Here is a 25,087-nt window from a genome sequence, read left to right as displayed (position 1 = left end):
GTGGCTAAAAAACGTGACATCACTATCTACAACAAATAACAAGTAATTTATTCAAAACAAAAACCTAACCGCTACGTAATTTGTAATTTTTTGCACTTATCTAACGACTTATAAAGTACTGAGTAATACTAATATAGCACGTTTTTCGAAATTAATATGGCAAGCATGGTACAAAAAGTTTTATTCGAAAAAATTAAAAAAAATATTTTTAATGTCATCAAAAGCGGTCCTGGGGTTAAGTTGAATTCGGAATTATGAAATTAATTTTTTTTTTTATATGTGTCTATTAAATTAAATTTCCAGTCTAAGCGTCCGTATTCGATGATTCCGATCATTTGATTAAATACTGACCCGAAGCCACAAAGACTTGTAAAGCCATAGTGACGTAGGCAGTTTCAATAACAAGCATCATTACATTGATCTGATTGCGATATTGGATGATACGGTCAATGTGTTATCTTCCATAATAGATTGGGATCACTCTACTAATGTTTTTATAATAAATATATAAAATTACGCCTCTTACCATTTGCCACGATCCCTACAAACGTACGCTTAATACCCTTGGTTGGTAACGTTTGTAAGTATTATTTTGATCTTTTGTTTCGGCTTTATAAAAGTCAGACTAAAGAAAAGTATAAATATATTCCTCGCAATGATGATTTTTCTTTGTGCTTTTACAATTTTTTATGGTTTTTGCGACTGGTGGGTTTTTGATGTTTTTAATACTTATTGTGGTCACCCAGGTAGGTACTAATGATAAAATACCGAAAACTTTGTAAATTTGTTTCTACAATTTCCATTTAAAACAAATTCATACAAGGCAGATAATCTAAGAATCAGACTTACCTATAGCTTGCTAATATAATTGTATAGACAACACATTCTTTTTTTGTTAAAATAATTTATTTATAATTAACTATCTACGTAATTTATGCGGAGGTTCTACATAATAGCACATTATATATGTAATGAGCATGCTTATTACGTACTTACATTCAGCTACTCATTGGTTTTATATCAATTTAACATCCTTGAAAACCAGTCCTTTGACGGCTATTCGGACACTCGACTTTCGGAATCTCACGGAAATCTTTATTACAATAAGCATAAGTACTAAAATCGACTAAATTTATATCATGTAGATTTATTTAAAACGGTATCGAATAGCGACCTGCTGTAATTAAATAGGTAAACATGTAATTAAGTGGGCAGAAGTTATGAAACCATTTATATAACAATACTCTTTATAACACTTGATCTTCCCAGGCTCTGAGTGATAAGTTAGTGTTTGTTTTTATCGCTAAAAAAAACTAGCTTCCGCCTTCAGTTATACTTAAAATTGATCGTAATCTTAAGAATTCAAAGGCCTTTTTATTGTTTATTTGTACAATGTTTATTAGAAGACAATAACATTTTTAATATTAAAAACTAAATATCTACTATATTGTACTTTGTGTCAGATCTTGCGCAGTATACTTATTTTCTAATGTCTTATCTTCTTTATATTGCCTTAATTTGGGACTCTTCTTTTAGCTGGTGGCTTAGCAATCTGCCCTTATTGTTAATTGGTCTGCTTATGGCAGTGGGGATTACTGCCTCTGAACTACAGATCCAGGGTTTGATACCCGGCGAAAAGCGGACTTTAAATTAGTGTCGCAAAAGTCTTGGACTTACTTCGAGGTTAACCCAATGTTTGTAATTTGTCCCGATTTATTTATGTATTACCCTTTATTTCAGGATATTCGAAAAAGTGCGTCAGTACTTCGGGGCACAAAGCGAGTCGATCCCCATGTCTTTCGTGCTGGGTTTCTACGTGAGCTTGGTGGTGAAGCGGTGGTGGGAGCAATACAAGCTGCTGCCCTGGCCAGACACGCTGGCGCTCTTCATCTCAGCCGGGATCCCTGGAGCGGTCAGTAAAGTAAAGACAAGTATTGATTTTGGCCTTGGTTAGATAAACAGACTCTTCGCTTAATCTGTATCGCTGTAGGAATTTCGGAAATTTATCCTTAACTACACCACATAAGAAACCTACATTCCAAATTTCAAATAACTTCGACCTCTTAATGTCCTCTTTTATACACATATTCCGACATAAACTTACTCGAATGTCTAATTTTAAACCTTTTTACATCAAAGGCAGCTTCTGACTGTGTGGCCAAAGATGTCTTTTTTTGTAGAATAACAAAATTAATCTCATCTTCTCACACAGTTATAGAAGAGATTTACTAACAAAAAGTTGTTGGTTACTTATCGTAATGAAATAACTCACTATCTCTATATATATTTTTTTTTTAAATGTATGGCTTTAGTATTGTGTTTTGCGAGCACCTATTATAACCTTAATATAAGCAATGCATAGCAAAATTTATGCGATGGCGATTTTTTTATTTTATTTAAATGTAGATATGTGTTTTCTATCATAAACTGTATTATAGACAAAATATTTTAATAACTTCGTTTTTTAAATTTTAAAGAAGGAATATTTTGCTGTTATAAATAGGCGTCATAATATTTTTATTATCTGTGGGTTCATTAAGCCTAGGTTATTGACTTGCTTGCGACTGTACTTTTATGTTTTATGCTTTTAAAGGTTTTTATATAAAAACAAAAACTTGTCGGATTGCGAAGATCTCATATTATTAAGTAAGCATAGGTAGATTAGTGTTTACTTAGTAGGTACGGCTGAAAGATTATCCCAAGATATGTATATTTTGCATTCCCTTGAACAAATCCAATGGAAAAATTAATTAAAAATATATTGTTTTAAATTACCTACAAAATTTAGTTTTATCGGTAAAAAAATTATTATAATCGATTAATTTTTTTAATCGAAATAGATTTATTTAACACAGCTCACTAAACTATTGGTAATAAAACAATCAATAAACCTTATCTGTTTGATTTGATCACCGAGCTTCAAGCTGCCTTAGCCTTAATTCGAGGCACAATTAAACGATTGAGTTGATTCGAGATTCTTGTCTTGTAAGAAATAGCGAAAAAACAATTTACAAACTGACTTAAAAAAGAAACATTCTCAATTAGTAATCTATTAAAAAATTACGATTAGTTAGTAGATATTTTTATTAACTTCGTTCCAAACGCGTTACACGTTTTATTTCTTAAAAGTGCTTTTGTACATTGAATGGCTCAATGCGAATCTCTCATTGCTGTCAATCTAATACTAAGCCACAAAGTTTTGACAAAGTGGTATTTCTTTCGTACCTATTCCTCTTCCTACAGTCGCCTTCTACAACATCAAATAGGACAATTCCAGATTAAATGAAGCAATCCCCTTCTACTTTGGCGGAAACCGCACGGCACATTTTCTATTTACTTCCCGGATTGTGAAATCAATTACTAAGCCTTATTGAACGTACTTGCTAGTGTATAAATAAATCTGAACTTGTATTATACTATGTTCTACAACCTTTAGTTCAATGACCAATGCGGGCTAGCAAGGACAAGGCGATCCTTCATGTGTAGGGTAATAACCAACTGGTTTGACTTCTTGTCCATAAGTGTAGTATACACTGGTGCGGGAGACGTTACATAAAGGAAATATGTAATGGTCCGAATATAAACGAAATTTTCTTGAAAAAAATGTGCACCCAAGCTAATTATGCAGGAAAAACTTTTAATATTAAATTGTTTATTACATAATTTTTTTACCAAATTGTTGGTCTCTTTGGTACCAAGTAAGCTTTTTTTTTTAATTAACCGATGCTGAACAAAATTTTTCAGTACGTCAAAATAAAAAATGTATTTACTAGACCTATATATTTTTGTTATTCAAAATCAATCAACGCTGACGACGTAGACATAACAGGTATAATAGTGTTACGAAGTTTTATTAAACCTATTTTTCAACTGCATTGTGCGCCTACAATACAACGGTTTTATCGATACTGCCTATTCGATCCAATGAGATGAGACATAGTTCATCGAATCATATTTTTTTTATCGTTACTACTGCTAATAAACTTCGGCATTAATATTTTACCAGCCATACCTCTTTCCACATTTAGATTGACACTTGCATTTAACGTGCACAATGAATAGGTCAACTTACGTGCATTGGCACTGCAAATCTCTTCTTATTCTTCTAATACTTTTAAACACTGTGAAACATACTTATTAAAAAAAAAATTTTAAGAACGTACATTTTTATACACAAACATCTTCTATATCAAAATGCCTTTGATTTTTCCTTGTTCAGGCAGGATTCGTCTAATCAATTTACTGGGCTGATGTTTGATATTGATAAAATGCTCAAACTAGAGTTCAAAGTTAAAGTTTTCCTTTTTGCTGCAAAACAAAGATTTTCCACTATTATGTAGCCTTAAGAAATTCCTTAAATATTTTTTTCCTGTAAAATGCCCAGCGAAGGTAATTTCAATATTGAAATTCTCAAAATACAATAAAATTCTAGGTGCGGAGTCTATTATATCGAGAGTCATGAAAAGTCTCAAACATATCGGAAGTGACCATGCAAGGTAGTGTATTGTCGATGATGAATTAAACTTATTCTCAGAATAATTACTCATTCTAAAATCCTATTCATTGTTTGTTATTTTATTGTGTTTTGTGTGCAAAGAATGTCGTAAAAGTTGAGTGTTATCTCAGCTTATGTGGTATTTGCAGTGGTCTGTTAACAGGTTCAGCTCGTATATGTTTACATTGTTTACACAGCTTCTATTTGCTTAATAACTTGAAGCTTTGTATGTTTTAAATTCTTTATTGTGTCTACGACATAAAACCTGAAAACACATCGGGCACTATGAAAATACGAGTTCAGATTTATCTTATTTGAAAAATCTTTTATTATCTATGATTACATAGTGTAGGTATGTGTATTAAGTAATATTAATGGAAATCTTAATGTAGAAGTTATCAGTTGTTCTAATATTTACAGATTAGGTCATAGATTTTAGTGTGGATTAGATACAACGAGACGATTTAAGGCAGTACTAACGTGTACATTTTTTATAGTATTTGCTATTGTTATATTATCTCTATGTTATGCAGCTGATCATTGAAAACTTACTTTACTTTCAAGTTCAACTTGTTACTTACATAGAACATAAAGTATGTTCTGTTTATGACACAATATAACTCTTAACTGTACTTTTTAATGTTTCTACATATGCCAAATTTCATCCCGAACGGTCCAGAAGTGTGGGCTGTGTTGATCAGTCAGTCAGTCACCGTTACCTTTCCTATATACCTTTTTTAAAAATATTAGATTTAAAAATACGCGTATTGCAGTTGTTGATATGTTGCTCTAAGTATATACTCTTAAATTTTAGCGATGAAATACTATGCAAATAAATGCATTTTTTCCTCTATTTCTGACACATCTGTGTACTTACCTATATACGGACAGCCGCCTACTGCCTTTTTTGCTTAGAGACTGCATCATTTTTATTTTGAGCTATGCGAACGTTATCTGGTATAATTTTGTTAATAAATTTTTGTCATATCCATTTTTCGCCTGCGAAGTGACTTTATCGTTTTTTTTTCTGGTATATGGGAATTTTTATCTCGAAATAATCATATAGTTATATTTCTATGGTATTTCTTCAGAACAAACATACCTACATAAAAAGTCTATCCCTTGTAGGGTAGACAGAATCGACAGTCTTTAAAAATAAAGCCGAGTTAAATAGAAAAGAAGTACCTAATACCACAGAAATCTTGATAATATTATTCTAGTTTCTGTAAGTAATAGTAGTTTTAGCTTGAATAATGATTAATTAATAATTAATCTCGGCATATTATTAATGCGAAGATAATATCTGTCTGTTACGCTTTGATGAATTAAGCGCTGAACCAAATTAGCACAGAGCACAGGTGTACAGAGATAGAGAGACCTTGCTTAGTTCTAATTGTATCTATTTCATTACAATCCATTATGCCTCCTGTTTCTATAATGTAGGTATACTTTTGTTTAAAAGATATTGTATGAAATATTTTCTATACATATAAAAATATGTGGCAGACTAGATCATTGCTTGCCACACATGAATTTACCATAAAAAAAAGTATCATAAAAATGAAGGTTCACGACAAAATTCACAAAAAAAGAATTTAGTTATTCCATTTTTTAATTTTAAAAAAATATGTCTAATCAATAAATTGAGTAAGTCATCGTTAGTCAAATTTAATTGTATATTTATTTTCTTGTTTCTAATATTAATTCAACATTTTTTTTTGATGTTACATTTAGGTACTTACTTGGTAAACATATTTCTATATCAAAATTCTTATCAAATAATTATGATAATGATAATTCGTTATCAAAATTGACGACGAATGGTTAATAAGAAGGAGGCTTCTGATGCTGTGTGCAATAAATTATAAATTTCTCCTATAGTTGAGGTGCTGACGGAATAACTCGCGTGCGCCAAGGTCGCCATTGCTCAACCCTGACCAACATGATTTTTTCTCGACACCGCTGGCCCTATCAACTTCGCCAATTTTAATTGTTTAATCGCACTGTAATTAACTAATTTTTAATTCTGCGCGCGGCCCCTGTGTTTTGAGATTTTTGATATTTTTTATACTCATTCTTAACCTTATATTTTAAAAAAGATTTTTTTGTTCGTAAATAATATTAACAGCTAGAATCGATCAAGTATAAGCCATTTTTAGATTTTCATAGATTTTGTTTATTTGGCAAAATGGCTATACCTACAAGGTCGTAAGGATCGGTTTATTTCTATTTAAAATCAGTGTTCTACTTTTTTTGCGTTCATGCGTTACAAAGAATTGGTGTGAAATCTCATCGTTTCTTGGAGCAGACACGGTTACCTACTTATATTTACGCTTATTCTAACTAGGAAAATCTTGCATTCAGCACTGTGCCAATTATCTAGATAAGATCTCAATTAGCCTTTAAGTACCGACGTGCTATTTTAGTAACTTAAGTACCGACGTGAGGTCTGCTAGACCACCAGAGCTTTAATAAAGAAATCTTTTATGTTTATTAATATTATATGTAAATAAATATTTCTAGGAATTCTATATGTATTTAGTTATTGAATAAATGAAAAAAAAAAATAGTAGTACAACCATTTATTATTAATAATTTAACTAATAAATTACAGTCTCAAATTCTTTGGACAAAAAACGTTACTTTTATCTTACTAATTATTATTAATCAAAAAACTATAAAAACATTTTAAATGTCCTTTTTTCTTAAAGATAAATAATCACATAAGCAAAATAATATATAATATTATATGCTAAAGACAATTTTCTTGTAAATCACAAGGCACCAAATGGTAGGAACTATCAAAGTTTACAAACACTCTTTGCAAACAGGTTTGCTGCATTGTAGGCACACATGTTTCTTACAAGAGTCACATTTGTAAGGTTGTGACAGAGTTTTCTAGTGTGACTACCCTCTTCTTCATTTTCTGTTACATTGTCTGGTGTTGCTGACCCAAGAACCCTTTTTATGGACAACCGTAACTCTCTTGGTAGATGTTTATTTAGACAGCGGCGCTGCATTTTTGGAACGACTAGAGATCTTGCGAGTAGTTTCAAGAAGAGAGATCTGTCTTCTATTTTTTTATGCGAGTTGAAATTGTACAAAATACCTGCATTTATGGCGCTTAGGTCTAACATTCGAAAAAATATTGCCATTGACCAACGCCGTGTTCGCCGACTAGTATTATAAATGGAAATAACCCCACCCTTTGTGGAATTATAGTAAGATATAATTTCCGGTTTATTGTTTTCTTCATTTAATTGTTCGTTGTGATGCATAGATGAAAGAGTTTTCGGGTCAATTTCATCACAGTCGGATTCTGAACTCTCATTTAGCCATTCCGTTAAAATTTCTTCATGAACTTTATTTTGAGGCCTTGTTTGGTAAGTTTTCTTCATGGGAGGAGCACTTTTATTTTGCTAGTGGTTGCTCATTTTATGCCCAAAGTACCTGACTTATCCATTTTTATAAGCAACTGTATAGAAAAGAAAAAAACTATATTATCTGACAAAAGTCATATTCAAAAAAAGTTACACAAGTACAGACGAGTGGTCTGACAGACCACTCACGATCTTATAAAGCCATTAACTCACCGGAACCGCTTGCGCCGACATAGCCACTGTCCATGAACGCTGCCGGGCGACTGACCGAGGGGTAGAGAGAAGCGCGGGGAGATACGTATTCGCTAACCTATGTAACTAGACTTTCTGACCTACGAAAGTGTCTGTCAGACCACACGTCGGTACTTAAAGGTTAGGAAAAATAATGGTGAATTAAGATTGTAACATTTGATATTTTTCTCAGGGCTAAGATGCTCACGTCAGAAATAGTACATTTTGATGATGCATTACAACGCTGCATTAAGGTACCTATAGGGAACCATCGTCTTATCATCATGGTTACAAGAATCATAATGAATATCAGTTAAATTGGTCAAAAAAGCGCCAGCTTGCCGAAATTGGCCAAAACAAGCGCTAAGGATACTCAAACTCCGATATTTATGCGTGCCGCCCACAAACATGGCCCGCCCAAACCACTCATTTCTTGGCGTCGTCGTCACCACGTCAACTACGTGAAATTAGGTAAACGTTCAGTGAAATTCAGTCTTAAAACACTTCCCTCCATAGCTATCGCCCAGTTTGGATGATATGATGCATAAGAAGGTACTTACTATCAAAAATATTTAGATCTTAGGTACACCCACTTTGCCCACCCATTCTTACCTAACATTAGAGGCGAATGTTGGTACGCAATATATGTAAATATTTACTAACAAAATGATATCGTCATAAAATAATCACAATTATTAATACTAATGAATATTAGAATACAAAAGACATCTTCTACCTAGTTGTTTTATCTTACAGCAATGCATCTAGAAAATATGCATAAATGTAGCTACTTATTAAAGTAGAATGGGCGATGCTAATCTAGCTGACGCTGATTTTGCCATGAATCATAATATCACGTTATATTTTACCGCAATCTTTATTATGATTAAAACCTACCTAGTTTATAAATAAATGAGCATAAGGATATAAAAATAAACACAGTGGAAATCAAATGCAAACTTTTTTTTCACAATACAGAAAATATATAAGGTACCTCTATCTATAACTAAAATTTAATGGGTGAATGACTGACAGGTCAACTTCTTGTTCCTTGGCGATATTAGGTACCAGAAATTCCTTTTCAAATGAAGTGAGTTTCATAAAACTTTTTCACAAAACAATAGTTACGTTATGATATGCCATGAAAATTTATAAAACAAAATATGTTTTAAGTTAAACCCGATGGTAATCGTTTATTTCATGTACTTAAATAAAAGAAATGAAAAAAAAAATAACGCGTTCGGTTATTGAGCATAATCTTCCCCAAGCCTAACCTCGAACTTCAGACTTACAACCGTCTCTACAATACAATAATAGACTTGCCAACAATAAATATATATCTTATGGTCTATAAAATGTTTTGTCGTAAAACACAATGGCACCTACAATACGTGACGTCCGATCATATAACGCTAACCTCATTTCGATATGAAATTCTTCATGGAGATTCAAATCATCAATTCAAATAAGTAGGAAACAAGAAGAGTGTGAATGAGAACGTTAAGGGATAGGCCTAGACGAAGTTACCTTGATTAAATGGGGACGTCTTGGCGAAAGGTCAAGTTAAAAATATTATCCTAAAACGTCTAGTTAGTAGATGAAGCGGCAAGCGAAAAGTTATATCCTCTACTCTCCGGAAAAGAGGACTAATTTGTGAACGTATGAATAAGTATTAATGTTATGAGAATTATCTAAGTACTTTATATAAATAGGAAACAGGGGAAAAAGATCTTGGGGTTTGTTTGTAGTGTGCCAATTTTTATATCTTACGCGCGTTACTTTGATAGAACATGCTTATCTAAACTACAATGTATGGCAATCGTTTGAAAAATCAGAAATTATAAAGATAAGGCACCTATTGCGAAGGCCGACTTTACCAAAATCATTCATTTGTCATGTATTGTCTCCCAAACATTAATTGTTGGAAGAAGGTGGCTATAAGCCACAACCTTCACAGATAAGTACTAACTATAAATTATCGAAATAATGGCACAAACACCTTCCCTGAGAATTCGCATCTCAGTTAGACAATGTATATTTTGGTGCTTACATTAACTGAAGGTGATTTAACATAATGTCATTATAAGATGGAATGGATAAATATCTGCCTTTTGTGTGCAGTTTTTATGTTCGAGAGGTGAACAATGATAGCGCCAACATCCGTCGACAGGGAAATAATACAAAAACAATTTGACAAACTGGTGGAATTACCGCCAATGTTTCATGTTGGTCCGTACCGAGGGAATAAGTTCAATAAGGAAAAAACACTCATATGAAAAAAATTCAGATGGGATAAAGGGAGTTAAACTTTTCTCTCACCCCTTTGTTTCTTCCTAATTGTAATGTCATGATCAATCAATGGAAAATTATGTCCTTAAAATTGGCCTAATTTGACAAAGTTATAAGTTTCAATTTTCAAAGTATAAATTGGATTTGAATGAAATTTTGCTAAATGATAAAGAGTTGATTTTATTTTACAGTTAATAAATGAAAAGCCCTTTTTATTTATTTTCACATTGAGTACCTATGTTATTAAATACATTAAAATACATACAAGTAGATTAATTCTGTTTGTATTGGTATGTGAACTTCTACTATTGCAAAATTAATCGAAAAGTATTAATTTGTATAGTTATAGGTATGCGTGATGATGGTGTATACGTGACGTATGATCGTGGCAAGTGGAAAGAGGTAGTCTCTGCCTACCCCTCCGGGGAAGAGGCGTGATTTTATGTATGTATGTATGTGTATAGGTATGCTATGATAAGAGAGCCACCAAATACAATTGAGAAAATATACCTACCTCAATGAGTTCAGGATTTACTAAGAAATTGTACGATCGAGTAAAAACGAAAGCAAGTGCGTTTTCGCTGATACGTAACGAACCGCCGCAGCAGTGAATGTTGTGCAACAATACATTACTAAATGTACATATTTAGGTAATTATGATTTAATTCTGTTGGAAAAAACATTGTGAGCTCAGTAGCACGCTTGGTGTAGGTAGTCATGCATCGACGAACATGCCGGCTGAGACAATCGCAGTCATTTGTTTACTTCTTTTAAAGAATATCCGCACCATAGAATATGGAATACATACCTACATATAAAATTACAGCTCTATTCCTTATGGGGTAGACAGAGCCACTAGTCTCAACACTGCAGGGCTACATTCACGATAAATAGTTACGTTCAGAAAACAACAAAATATTAAATATCCTCTAATTTCTATAAGGTTTCAAAGTTAAACTAACATTATGTGAGATCAAAGTGACGGAATGACGTTTTGTTTAGACCTTATCGAATGTTATTTATTTTTCAATGATGACTTTGTATAAGCCTTGACGTGTTCATCAGAATTTTAAAATGATATTTACGTAATAAATTGAGATGTTTGTATAATTTTAAAGCGTATATTTTTTTTTTCATGAAGTCTTATTTATGTACATTGGACGCAACTCAGGATTCACAACGTATGAACAATATTGTTTATAAACAAGAAAATTATATTAATTATAGATATTTTTATCGTTCTAATAAATAAATTTTATTTTAAAATCTGCGCCGGCTCCGGACCTCTTCTAATAGATATAGTTAAATGCATTTGGTGTTAAACTGTAGGTACCTACATACTTTTCCATTTAATATTTAAAGGAAAATAGTTATACCTACTATCTATTTATCTGCAATGGAATTGGTTCAAAAGGCCTACTTGTTATTAAGGTTTCTGATGATGATATGATATATTGATGATGATAATTAAGCTTATTCGTTATTGAACTTGCATCATGTTGTCACAGCTACAAAGTAAAATTGTCATTTTGAAATTACGAACATACTTAATAAGAACCTGGTATCTTGTTTTTATATTTTTCACTTAGGTACGACTAATGAAAGTACATGAAATTAGACCGTAATAACCCATGTGTGTGTTTAAACTATAAATTGTGTGTTGTAACAGGTGCACTTGTAATGTTGTCTCAAGTACAAGGTTCGAGTAAGGCGCGCGTATGGCGGCTTATTTCCAGCTAATTTTTCATTTTTATGCCTTGTTTTTAAAGCTACTTAGAATGTTTATTTAGATTGCTTCTATGAAACCTAATACGATAAATTACTTTTGATAGAAACTGATACAAGTTTTTATAATGACTTAAGAAGTTGTTGAATGAACTTATTCATTAACTTAGTATTTTAATAATAATCTTAGCATCGCGAATTTTATTTATGCACTATTTCCATTCCCTTGTAGGTAGATTAACTGAAATGAAGCATTGTATAAAAATATCAAGTTAGATTTCAATTAGTTGTTCGCCGCGAACTAACCTCGCGAACACTTTAGATTTTTGTTAAATTGTGAATATCTATATTGATACTTCACGATCTTAAAAATTATATTGACAGATGCTTAAAATATTTTAAATTTCATCAAAATCAGAGCTACGGTTCGAAAGTTAATTGAGTTTTAAAACATTCCTAAAAGTCCCAATTATCCAAATTTTTGCAAGCGATCAATGAGTTTAACAAAAACATTTTAATTCATTAAATGTCTTACTTATTTGCAGGATGAAACAGGTAGACTGATGAGAAGGAACATAGTGAGGTACGCGATCCTGGCCTACGTCATCACCTTACAGAGGGTATCCCTCAGGGTGAAGAGACGGTTCCCGACGTGGCAGCACGTGGTCGACTCAGGTAAGGAACCTATTGGAAATAGAAGTAAAAGAAAGTTGAGAAATAAAGTGATATTTCTGTCAAAGGACCACTTCTACTTTTACTGTGGCGATGTCATAGGAAGCGTCATCTTCTATGGTGTCACAGGAATTAAACTATATTTATCTAGTCCAGAATAACCGTCTGACTGACTGACTGCTACAGCTAAAATAGCAAGACGACCTAGACACGACAGTGATCCATCGTCTGCACACTACCACTGACAAAGCGGTCATTGCTACAGGAATCCAATTTTTTTGCCTGCCATACATCTGATCAAACTAAGCATTTAGAGACTTCCATACAAATAATGGCAAGGGCAAGAATAATTGATGCCCTCCTAGACATCTGGGGGTTCAACCTCATAAGGAAACCTTTGGAAATCTTACACTTTCTGGTCTATCAGGGCTCTTGCAGGGTTTTATCAAAAGGCGTATTGCGATCCACTGTTTGGGGTCTTTGACCTTAGGTACATCCATCTTTCTCTCATCAATTTCCATCAATTTTCCATTATATTTGATTCTTACTAAGTATGTTATCATTTCAGGCCTGATGCTTGAAAGTGAAAAGAAAGTGTTCGAAAAGATGGACGGCAAGAGTCCTATGTCAAAATACTGGATGCCTCTGGTGTGGGCCACGAACATCATCAACAGAGCAAGGAAGGAGGGCCTCATAACGAGTGACCACATAGTGCAGACCCTACTTGTGGAGTTGTCAGACATCAGGAGAAGGCTTGGAGCCCTGATTGGGTACGACACAGTATGCGTACCCCTTGTGTACACTCAGGTACGTCCAGCCAGACATTATCTTTTCTCTCTACACCGCACCCTTAGCCCACATAGGCACTATAATATGTACACCAGCTTTTGAGCGCGGCTTCGCTCCCGCGGGGAATTCCAGAATAAAAGGCAGCCTCGAAAGTCAATTTCATGTCTGTGCCAAATTTCGTGAAAATCAGTGTAGTAGTTTTTGAGTTTATTCGTTACAAACATTCAAAAATACAAAATGTCAGCCAAACAGCCAGTTAGTGTCCTCTATTATATATTTAGATAGTTGTATAGATAACCAATATTTATAACTGGGATAAGTTTGTTAAGAAAATTAAAGAATCACTTCCAATCATTCACAACACAATTCATATTGAGTCAACAGCCGCTTGAGTGGAGGCTGCCATTCGCAATGCCCTTCGACCTTCAATAACTATTGTAATTTGCGCATTATTCTCAAACCAACGGTCTGATGCACTACGTCGTATTGATTACATGTCATTCTCACTTAACTTATGAAGATACAAACATATTTAGTGAAATTAGAATAAGTAACTTTGTATGATATGTTTTTTTTTTTGCACAGACATCACATTGTACCTACATAGCTTTTACTACACTAAATTAAAATCTGGGACAAACGCCAAGATGGTGACGTATTGTTCCTGGAACTTAAGAATAGAACCACTATACATCATTCCCTTGGATTTTGTAAAACGTGAACAAGGGGAAAGCTAAAAAACTTGGGATTCTTCTTTTAGGCAGTAGGCTAGCAGCCTGTCACTACTTTAATCTTAATTCTATCATTAGGCCAAACTGCTAAACGTGGCGTTTCAGTCTTTTCAAGACCGTTGGCTCTGTCTACCCCGCACGGGATATAGACGTGATTATATGTATGTCCTGTAACTTCAAAAGTGTATGTTAGATAAGTGTAATTAACATAGCTATAGACAGGTGCAACAAAAGATAATAATGCAAAATAAAAGAGTCGCATTACAGCGCACTAGGACGTGACGGCCGGCAGTATTGGCATGTGTGTTGATTCGTTCCGATGATAACACCATAACTTAACAATTATCTGAACATGCGGGCAGCGTCTCACGTTTCTCGCTCGTTATACGTGATCCGAGCAAGCAATATCAATATCAACGGAAATTATATTTGTGCGATTTTTCATACTTAATTGATAACCTTACAAATAAATAAATATAAAAATATACGGGACATATTGCACAGATTGAGTTGGCCTCGAAATAAGTTCGAGACTTGTGTTAAGAAATACTAACTCAACGCTAATATATGTTATTTTATAATAAGCACTCTTAAACAGCCACCTTAGGGAGCACTAAACCAACGATTACCGAGTGCTTCTTTTACTTCTAAGAAGCTTCTACCAATTTACACACCAACCAACGTAAATATTTTAGTGTGATTTTTGTATAATTACAGAGTCGATAATTTCATAGGACTCTCCCTTCGACGTTATCTCAGAGAGGCAGACAGACAGAACTTTTGCATTTTGACAACGTAAATTATTTTAGTGTGATTTTTGTATAATTATCTACAGAGTCTATAATTTCATAGGAATCTCCCTTCGATGTTATCTCAGAGAGGCAGACAGACAGAACTTTTGCATTTTGACCATGATTCTGGATTAGGTCAAAATCAGGTTTTTACACGACGAAGCGACTCCTGACCTCCGGCGTCCATATTGAATCCATATTGAATCATTGTACAAAATTGGTATCTACTAAATGAATGTGCGTATTCTATTAAATCGCCTCTTAAGTCGTCCATGGAAATATTTTAACATATTAGTTGGTCAATAAAAAAATCTGAAACCAAATGATGATGAAGAATCCCATGTTATCTGCAGGTGGTGACCCTGGCTCTGTACACATACTTCGTGGCCGCTCTGATGGGGCGCCAGTTGGTGCCGGCTGCTCCAGGAAGTACCTCCAAATACGAGCCAGACGTATATTTTCCATTGTTCACAGCGCTCCAGGTAAATTTCATATAAATGGGTTTACCTGCAAAGAAATCAGAATAATATAACTCGAGTACGTGCCGTGTGGTTCCCGACACTTTAGAATAGGAAAGGAACACTCTTCTTGCTTCTCTTTCCCATGGATATCGTGAAAGGCGACTAAGGCATAGGCTTATAAACTTGAAATTCTTCTTTTAGGCGATGAGCTAGCGACCTGTCACTATTTGAATCTCAAATTTATCATTACGCCATACAGCTGAACGTGGCCTTTCAGTGTTTGCGAGACTGTTGACTCTGTCTACTCCGTAAGGGATAAAGACGTGCTTATATGTAACACGAGTATGCCTGCGGCCCCGCCTGCGTCAGTACAGTTTTAAGTTTAGTGGTTATGTTATCCTTATGGTAATGACACTTGTAATTAGCTCTCATGATAATGATTTTGGGAAGAAATAAATGTTTATCCCTGGCTTTGTACTGCCGATACGAGTTCCATTGAAATGTGCAAGAACAAATATGTTCATATCCGATTTACTCATACCGAAATATTTCCAAATACATATATGATTGACAAAAGATTGATCAAAACATACTTACAAGGATCATGACAAGTGGAAAGTTGTAATTACGGAATGATTATTATAACGTCAATCATCCGCGTGGAATAGTTATTTTGGGCATTATTGAAGCCCTCAACGATGAATAATTTTCCCCGATTTTTTTCACATTCTCCATTATTTCTTCGCTCCTAATAGTTGCAGCGTGATGATATATAGCCTAAAGCCTTCCTCGATAAATGGTCAATTCAAGTCAAAAAAAAATGTTTCAATTCGACCCAGTAGTTCCTGAGATTAGCGCGTTCAAACAAACAAACAAACTCTTCAGCTTTATAATACTAGTATATTGGTATAGATTAATAAGTTTAATGTCGATTTTTAAAGCATCCGCGCTGGTTTGGTAGCGTAGATAAAACATTGTGTGTTCCAGCAGCTCCTCTTTCAGTACAGATTGTAAAAGCCAATCAAGGGAAAGGCTGTTAATTTTGTGATTGTTCTCTAATGTGGTGGGCTAGCAACTTGTCACTATTTGAATCTCAATACCAAACAGTAGAGTCTTTTTGAGTATCTTAATGTAAAGTTGACATAGAAACATTTACTTTTAGTTTAGATTCATATAAGTTACATTTAAAAACAGAAACATTTTATCATAATTTCGACAATGAAGTATTGAAATTTGTTTCAGTTTTGTTTTTACGTGGGCTGGTTGAAAGTGGCCGAAGTGTTGATCAACCCTTTTGGGGAGGACGATGACGACATTGAGTTGAACTGGCTCATAGACAGGCATATAAAGGTGAGTGGCTTTCCTCCTATTTATTTTTACACTAGCGACCCGCCCCGGCTTCGCACGGATAGCATGTATAGATATAAACCTTTCTCAGAAAACCCTCTTTCCAAAATTTCAAAACAAAATCCGTTTACAACTTTTCGAGATTAGCGCATACATACACACAGGGAAAAAAAGGGGCCTTTTGAATATGTAGTTAAAGAGATGATAGTAAAGTGCCGTGTGGTTCCCGGCACCATTAGAAAAAGAATAGGACCACTCCATCTCTTTCCCATGGATGTCGTAAAAGGCGACTAAGGGATTGGCTTACAAACTTGGGATTCTTCGTTTAGGTGACAGGCTAGCAACCGCGCATGCGTCAGTGAGTGCTATTCTAATCAATAATTTAAAAAAATATATTATAAAATATTTCATGTTACATGTTGTTGCGCGGGGTTTCGCTCCCATGGGAATTTCGGTATAAAAAGTACCTTGTATGTTATTCCATTATGTTATATTATATTCTATTCGTGTACAAAATTTAATTAAAATGAGTCCACTAAATTTTGCGTGTAAGAGTAACAAACACACACATATTCATACATACATAAAATCACGCCTCTTTCCCCGAGGGGTAGGCAGAGACTACCTCTTTCCACTTGCCACGATCTCTGCATACTTCCTTCGCTTCATCCACATTCATAACTCTCTTCATGCAAGCTCGGCGAAACATATAGTATTCATGCCCACAAACTTTCGCATATATGTATATAACTAGCTTTACCGGCTCCGTGGCCGCGTGAAAAGTACTTAAGTACCACGAGCGAAGCCATGGCGGGCCGCTAATAACTCAAATAATTAGATCAAAATTGCATTTCCGTTGAACAGTCAACCGCATATCAAGTTCCCCTGTGACTTTATAGTAAATTAGGGTAAGTTGATGTGTCGTTGATGGTACTTGAAATCTTCTTCACCGTCCTCTTTTGCAGGAAACTAAAAAAAATTTTCATTGTGTCTTCAAAAAATACCTATGTTACAGGCGGCCTACATGATAGTAGACGAGATGCATGAAGAGCACCCTGAGCTGCTGAAAGACCAATACTGGGAGGAAGTGGTACCCAAAGACCTTCCATACACAGTCGCTTCTGAGCATTACAGGAGGCATGAGCCCCCTTGTTCAGCAGATCATTACAAAGTCAAGGCCGAGGACGCAGTGTACGCGAATGTCCAAGCGCCGAGGAAGAGCCATGATGAAACTTACGCAGATTATGTAAGTATGGATTTTTATTGTCATTTAAGTCAATGTCTCCTGGAGTCTCGGTTATCGTTAGGTACCCTGGTTTATTAGCCCTGGTTTCTGGTTCTGGATTATGACCACGGCCTCAGTGCACAAAATTTGTCACCCAGGTGACCAGAGTGGAAAAAACCGGCTCAAGAGTTTTGTATAACCAGACGTAGAGTATAACTGGCGATTGACTAAATATATTTTTTCTTATTTCAGGAAAGTGTAGATACGCCTTTAGTAGAACGGCGAAAGAACTGGTTTCAGAGACAGATATCAAGAATGGGTTCGGTCCGGTCTGCTTCGACTGCGTACTCGTCTGGTGGCTTTTTTGGACGCAATCGCCACAATTCTGTGGTATATTCCAGTCCCGAAGCTGGTCAGCCACCAATACAGCAAACCCCACACCACAAGATGTCTCTTTATGAGAGATTGGTGGGCCGAAAGTCTGGCAGAGGGCAGCATCGGCAAAATTCTAGGCATGGTAAGTTATATTCAAAATTAATTACTTTCAATAGAACAAAAACTTTACTAAACCCTTTATTTGATACCTATTCTTATCTCTATCTACTTTCGCAGGTACACAAAAAAGTAACGGTTCAGCGGTACCCATAACACTTCGAAACCGCCCTCGGATACCCACGCCGGACGTGACCAAAGAGGTGATCGACCGCGAGAGCAGACTAGCCATGGGCATGCAAAACATGGGTGTCATAATGGCTCATCAGGGCTACCAGAACGAGGTGCCTGTGCTGGGGGCTTTAGTGCTCTCTCCCATACAAGAGTTAGATAGTGGTTCTGTGAATAACACGTTGCATGCTGGTCAGCCAGGAACCACGGCGTTGGCACAGGCCGTGCTATCTCCGTCGGGACTAGCACCGATGTTGACATCCGCGCCAGTCGTTTCTCCTGTAACGTTGTCGCCGATGGGCGTGACGCAACTCTCTCTGGTGGGGTCTGCTCCGTCCACCCCTCGCGCTGATCGACCTGCCAACGGTGGGTCCCCTGCCCCCCCTCGTGCCACTGTGACAGAACTACCCACCTCCGACCGCGACAGCGAACACAGCGCCGCCAGTGCAGGAACACCACCCGAATTCAACAGAAAACCAAATGGATCCAAACGAGGAGAAGTCTATGTATAGTCGAATATTACAGATACGTGTGGTGCTTAACTAATTGTGATTGTTGAATTTTGACTGACATCGGTTTAAATAAAGGAAAGCTCATTATTGTTAGTCCATTAACTTTGAATAATTTAATGAATTTATGCAACAAGCAGGGATTGATTTGTAAAGCTTTCTATAAAAAAAAATGTTTTTATTTACATAGATTTTTTATTTAAATTTTACCTAAGTATATATTTTTTTTTCTACACAAATCAAAAATCAAAACTTTCGTTAAAACGTACACATGAGTGTTTCCTTCCCCGTACAACCAAATGATCGTACAAAAAAGATAATGTTTTTATATTTAACCTATTTAAAGGAAATGACACAGCCATGCTCATAATTTTAATATGTTTATAAATAAAATAATGTTTATAAAATGCAAAAACAAGACTGCCATGACTTAAAATTTTATAACATGACGCCTAACGAAAGATACCCCGTGCAAAGACCATCCATGTTTACTAGAGGCGAAAAATGTATATTTACTCATGTAGTTGTTACTTTCGTGTTGATTATCATTCTCGTGATTATATACTTCGTTCATCTTTGCTTGATATCACATAAAGGGGATGATATGTTTAAAATGACTCGAAGACAGAAAGAGCCAGCTGAAAGTAAGTAAAGTACGAACTTGTGGTTTATCTGCTTGGCTAAACCGGAATTCACAGCCCCGAAGAATAGTGTCCGAGGGTACAACTGCAAAAAGAGAGAGACAACATGTTTATAATAAGATTTAAAGGTAGAAAAGCCTAAAAATTTATAGGTTATGAATAGCCCCACATATATTTAAGAACCTGTGGGTTATTCACAAATTTTGCAGCCCAATTCCATTCCCAGTCACATTAGGCGATGGCATGTCTACGCGAGGGATTAGTAATACAAAATACTAAAGATTAGAGAAAGGGTGCGTTTTTAAAGAAAGCTTATGCGACAACAGCGCACCCTTCCTATGATTCGGCTCGTATAACCGCGAGGTTGGTACTCTTAAGTAATCAATTAAATATAAATCATAATTAATCCATGTATTCATTTAAGTTTTAGTTAAAATGCCGAATTATAAAAGCTTAGGTCTCGTGTTTCTGAAAAAGCCAACAAGATCTCTATGCAATGCTATATTGGTACAAAAGCGATGGTCTGCGGCCCCAGGGCTCTGTGTGGCGGCCAGATCAGAACCCCACCTGTCAGATCTGCTACCCTATTGGGCTATCAAGTATAAAACTGAGAGTGGTACATTTTTTGGTTAGTTTATTCATTAGCTAAATACATATCATCACGTCTATATGCCTTACGGGGTAGATAGAGCCAACAGTCTTGAAAAGACTGAAAGGCCACGTTCAGCTATTTGGCTTTTTGATAGAATTGAGATTCAAATAGTTACAGGTTGCTAGCCCATCGCCTAAAGGAAGAATCCCAAGTTTATAAACCAATCCCTTAATCGCCTTTTACGACATCCGTGGGGAAGAGATGGAGTAGTCCTATTATTTTTTCTGTTGGTGCCGGGAACCACACGGCACTATTCATTAGCTGCTTTAAGCCTTTAACTATTCTCGAGACTAGAATACCGTTCAATTACTTAGTTAGTAGTACTGTTCTTAAGTTACTGCAGACGCGTAGTTTATGAAATATTTGTTGCTGACGGTACGTAGCTATACCCAAGAATTTGTTACTGTTTAAAAAGTAACCATGTATATGCCCTGAAATACTTTGTCCTATGAGCAGGCACAGACTTTACCAATATGCACTTATACTAAAAATATCCAGAGTAGACAGTAGGTACATTGACCTTCATATAATTATAGGATTACCTAGGCACCTTTCGTTTTGTTACCCCCAGTATAATTTTATGCTTTTTGTACATGACAATGTTTGAATTGATATTTATCTTAATTATTATTCACTAATTGAAACAGAATTGGAAATAATACGGAGCATAACATATCCCCGTTTCAATAAAGATGATTTGGATAATAATATTGGACTATTTGAGCACGAAGATTTTGAAAACGTGCTAATGTTTACATGTAAGTTGAGTGGATCAATCTATCTAACGATATATTATCTTTAAATTACAACATTACAACCTCATACTTTCTTAAAATCAGTTAAAAAATATGACACTGACTGACTTACATAAAGATACCAAATCAACGCATAGCCTTCGACGCACAGCCTAAATGGCTGGGTCTAGGTCTTGAAGGTCCTATGTTTGTGGTCTGGGGTTACACTGAAATTAAATATTTTAATCTCCTAAATTACTGCACGAATTTGCATGATATTTTATTATTGTGGGTTGTAGCATATAGCAATATATTTTGGTAACTATAGGTAGTAGGTATCTACACCTGATGACGTATTATGTTAGATTCTTCCACGTGTACCAAGTCGCGGTTTTCGAACAGCTGCTTCTGAATTATTACTTTAAATTTCATTTTGTAAAGTGTTCTTCACTGTATTTTTGCATACTATTGTTGAAAGGCCATACGTAATTTTAATATGAGACCCTATGTAGGTATAGAAAAAAAAATTGATTTAGAATAAATTATCCCTACAGTTCCCCTTAATCCCATAAACTTGGAAGACGACCAGATTGCTAATAACATGGACATCATAAGCTGGGATCTCGTTTCCAACAGTAAAGGTATTTTTTTTATTTGTAAAATAAAATGCCTACTTAGGTAAGTCATAAAATTTTAAAGAAAGGTTCGGGTGTAATCACAAATAAACTATAGCAATATTAGAGATAGAACCTTCACTCTCTTAATTAGATGGACTAAACTTTCAAGACTAAGACGGAGTCTGTCTCAAAACTTAGAAAGACTCTGTCTTAGTCTTGAAAGTGTAGTCCATCTAATCGGTGTACATACATATGTAGGTATATTGGTTTTTGACCGTACCTACTTGTAACAAAAAACAATACAAATGTAAAAAAAAGACAGAATATTCTGAATACAATTTATTATACCTAAGCGATTGATATGGTACCTATGTATTATATATGTGTTGATATAACTGGGTGTAATTAGTGTGAAACTGTGGAGTTATAGACTAGTGTATGGAAGAACTTATGTGGATATTATTATATCGCTCTTAAAGAACCAAATGGAGGTTACACCTAACTAAAGCAGGTATGGAATAGTGTATGGAAGAACTTATGTGTGGATATTATTATATCGCTCTTAAAGAACCAAATGGAGGTTACACCTAACTAAAGCAGGGTATAAAACTAATGGAGGGTTGCGTGAGTCGTCAGCCTCCAGAATAGGAAAGGGCCATATTGGTTTCGTGATAGATTTCTGCTAGTAGGTATATTGGATGGGTCTAATGACCTTTAAAGCTTGGCATTTTCGATGAACATGCACATGCAACAGAATATTAAAGCAGTTTCGTGTTCTGGAGTTATAGATTTGTATCGAACCGAGTTCCAATAATGTATTACTAGGTCACTTAAACACAAGCATGGGACGTCTATCCATGGTTATCGGTAAAAGGTATTATTGGCGATTTGACGGCCTCTGTGGCGCACCGTTTTTCTCTCGAGACAGCTAAGGTTTCGTCAGGTATCAAATCCGTATGGGACCATGATGAAAAATTAACTTATTCTAATTGATGTTTCGTTGATTTAGTATCGTTTTCCCACACAAGTTTGCAACTGACTTTGGGGCTAGCTCAATATAGTATATGATTTGTTCCGTATTCAGAATCAGAATTATTTCTATATCTTGGGTCCCGTCCCGTAGTACTTGCGTAGCGTAGGTAGGTACATAATTATTAGGTTACATAATTAACTTTCATGCCTTTGGTCCATTGATTTTGAATAGCTGTCATTATTAGGAGCCATAGTGCCGCATAATGACGTGATAATGAGAACGCCGATCAAGGGACCGATGTTGTACGACGACTGCAGAATGTACCTGTCTGCTATATCGGATTTACGCGGCCATGAGATTTGCGTTGTAGTAGAAAAACAAAGCGATGTAGAACTTGGTAAGTTACATAATTAGTCTTTATTCTTAACGGGAAAGGTAAAGTCAGCAACTTCGAAAAACTCGAAAGCCATTTTCAGCTTCAGACTTTTATTTTGGCGAGCTTGTTTAATTGATCGCACATCACAAGCTAAAAACCTACCTACCAACTAGACCCAACCTAGAACTCCAAGGAACCTTAAAATGGCCTATCAGCTATACTAATATTATAAAGCTGAAGAGTTTGTTTGTTTGTTTGAACGCGCTAATCTCAGAAACTACTGGTTTGAATTGAAAAATTATTTTTGCGTTGAATAGACCATTTATCAAGGAAGGCTCAAGGCTATTTATCATCACGCTGCATTAGTTATTATTAGGAGCGAAGAAATATTAGAAAATGTGAAAAAATGGGGAAAATTATTCCTCCTTCAGGGCTTCAATGACGCCCAAAATTACTTTTCCACGCGGACGAAGTCGCGGGCACAGCTAGTCTTATTAATTAAAGAGATAATGTATAAGGTATTATGATTAAATATTGTTCTTAGAATCTAAACTGGAAACTGGATGTTTACTACGCTACGTCTATTTTTCAGTGCTTGGTGCCCTACTGTACGCGAACTCCAACATCATTGGATTCTTTTCTTGGGGGCAGAGGCAAACGGGGGAATTACCGATCGTAATACTTAATATAACGTTTTTTCGGAATTGGTTAGAAAATATTATCACCTGATGATAAATAGGTAAAAGTATTGTTTTGTACATACATACATACATATCGTCACGTCTATTTCCCTTGCGGGGTAGATAGAGCCAACAGTCTTGAAAAGACTGAATGGCCACGTTCAGCTATTTGACTTAATGATAGAATTGAGATTCAAATAGTGACAGGTTACTAGCCCATCGCCTAAAAAAGAATCCCAAGTTTGTAAGCTTATTCCTTAGTCGCCTTTTACGACATCCATGGGAAAGAGATGGAGCGGTCCTATTCTTTTTTGTATTGGTGCCGGGAACCACACGGCACTTGTTTTGTTTTTATTATAATAAACAAAGTTCTATGATTTTCAAATCATACCTATGTACCACTTATGAAATTATAATTCGGTACAGAGGATTTATAGTTCTGAAGGTCCATTTTATTTCTGTGCCCGAAATAGGCCCAATAGATTTCGATGCTAAAATACAATACTTTTCTCTTTATAATACTTGCCTTGGCTTCACACGGGTAGTATTTATCATATAACTTCCTTAGAAAATCCTCTTTCCAACATTACAAACAGGAACTTAGTCCGTCCACAACTTGAGAGATTAGCGCATACATAAAGAGACACATTTTAATTGTATTTTACTAATCTTAGTTTTGGGCGTATATATTACAGGAACGTACCTCTAAGTTCATCTTATAGTCAACGAGTGATGAACGCATTTTAAATATTTGACAGTTTTATTAGTGTTGCAAGTATTAAAATTATAGTCTTAAGGTACCTTTTTCTTAATGCATTGTACTATTTCACAGATATTTACAAGGCTGTAACCCACCAACAAATAAACATTTGTTTAAAATTAAAACAGGATTATTATTTATATATATATAAAATAATGCACATTAAAATAGATTTTTATTTCACCTTATTTTCTCTGCATAAAACCTGCGCTGTTATATTTGCTTTATAACTTTTGTCTCTTTAAATTGTAATTGGCCACCTTTAGATAACCACAAAAAGAATAATCTAATCAAAGAAAGATTTTATATAAATAATGCGTTTAGATACAAAACCAAGCACAAAATT

The 25,087-nt window shown here is 35.1% G+C and overlaps 1 protein-coding gene across 2 annotated transcripts in view; it reads left to right on the top strand.

Moving 5' to 3' along the window:
• LOC106133830 (bestrophin-4) overlaps positions 1-19,483 on the top strand; it is a 33,884-nt gene extending 14,401 nt beyond the window's left edge. Inside the window, exons 3-10 of one of the 2 annotated variants that reach the window (XM_060953826.1) lie at positions 1,741-1,912; positions 12,666-12,795; positions 13,361-13,599; positions 15,457-15,585; positions 16,807-16,914; positions 17,927-18,157; positions 18,389-18,653; positions 18,749-19,483. In XM_060953826.1, coding sequence (XP_060809809.1) covers positions 1,741-1,912; positions 12,666-12,795; positions 13,361-13,599; positions 15,457-15,585; positions 16,807-16,914; positions 17,927-18,157; positions 18,389-18,653; positions 18,749-19,311 — 1,837 coding nt within the window. In that variant the 3' untranslated portion in view covers positions 19,312-19,483. Of the gene's footprint in view, positions 1-1,740; positions 1,922-12,665; positions 12,796-13,360; positions 13,600-15,456; positions 15,586-16,806; positions 16,915-17,926; positions 18,158-18,388; positions 18,654-18,748 lie in introns of both variants that reach the window. The other variant, XM_013333664.2, reaches the window with a different exon arrangement.
• Positions 19,484-25,087: the final 5,604 nt, after the last annotated feature.

The sequence above is a fragment of the Amyelois transitella genome, chromosome Z (genome assembly GCF_032362555.1).
Source record: "Amyelois transitella isolate CPQ chromosome Z, ilAmyTran1.1, whole genome shotgun sequence".
NCBI lineage: Eukaryota > Metazoa > Arthropoda > Insecta > Lepidoptera > Pyralidae > Amyelois > Amyelois transitella.
The sequence above is the reverse complement of the archived record's forward strand: the minus strand, read 5'-3'. Positions and strand labels throughout refer to the sequence as shown.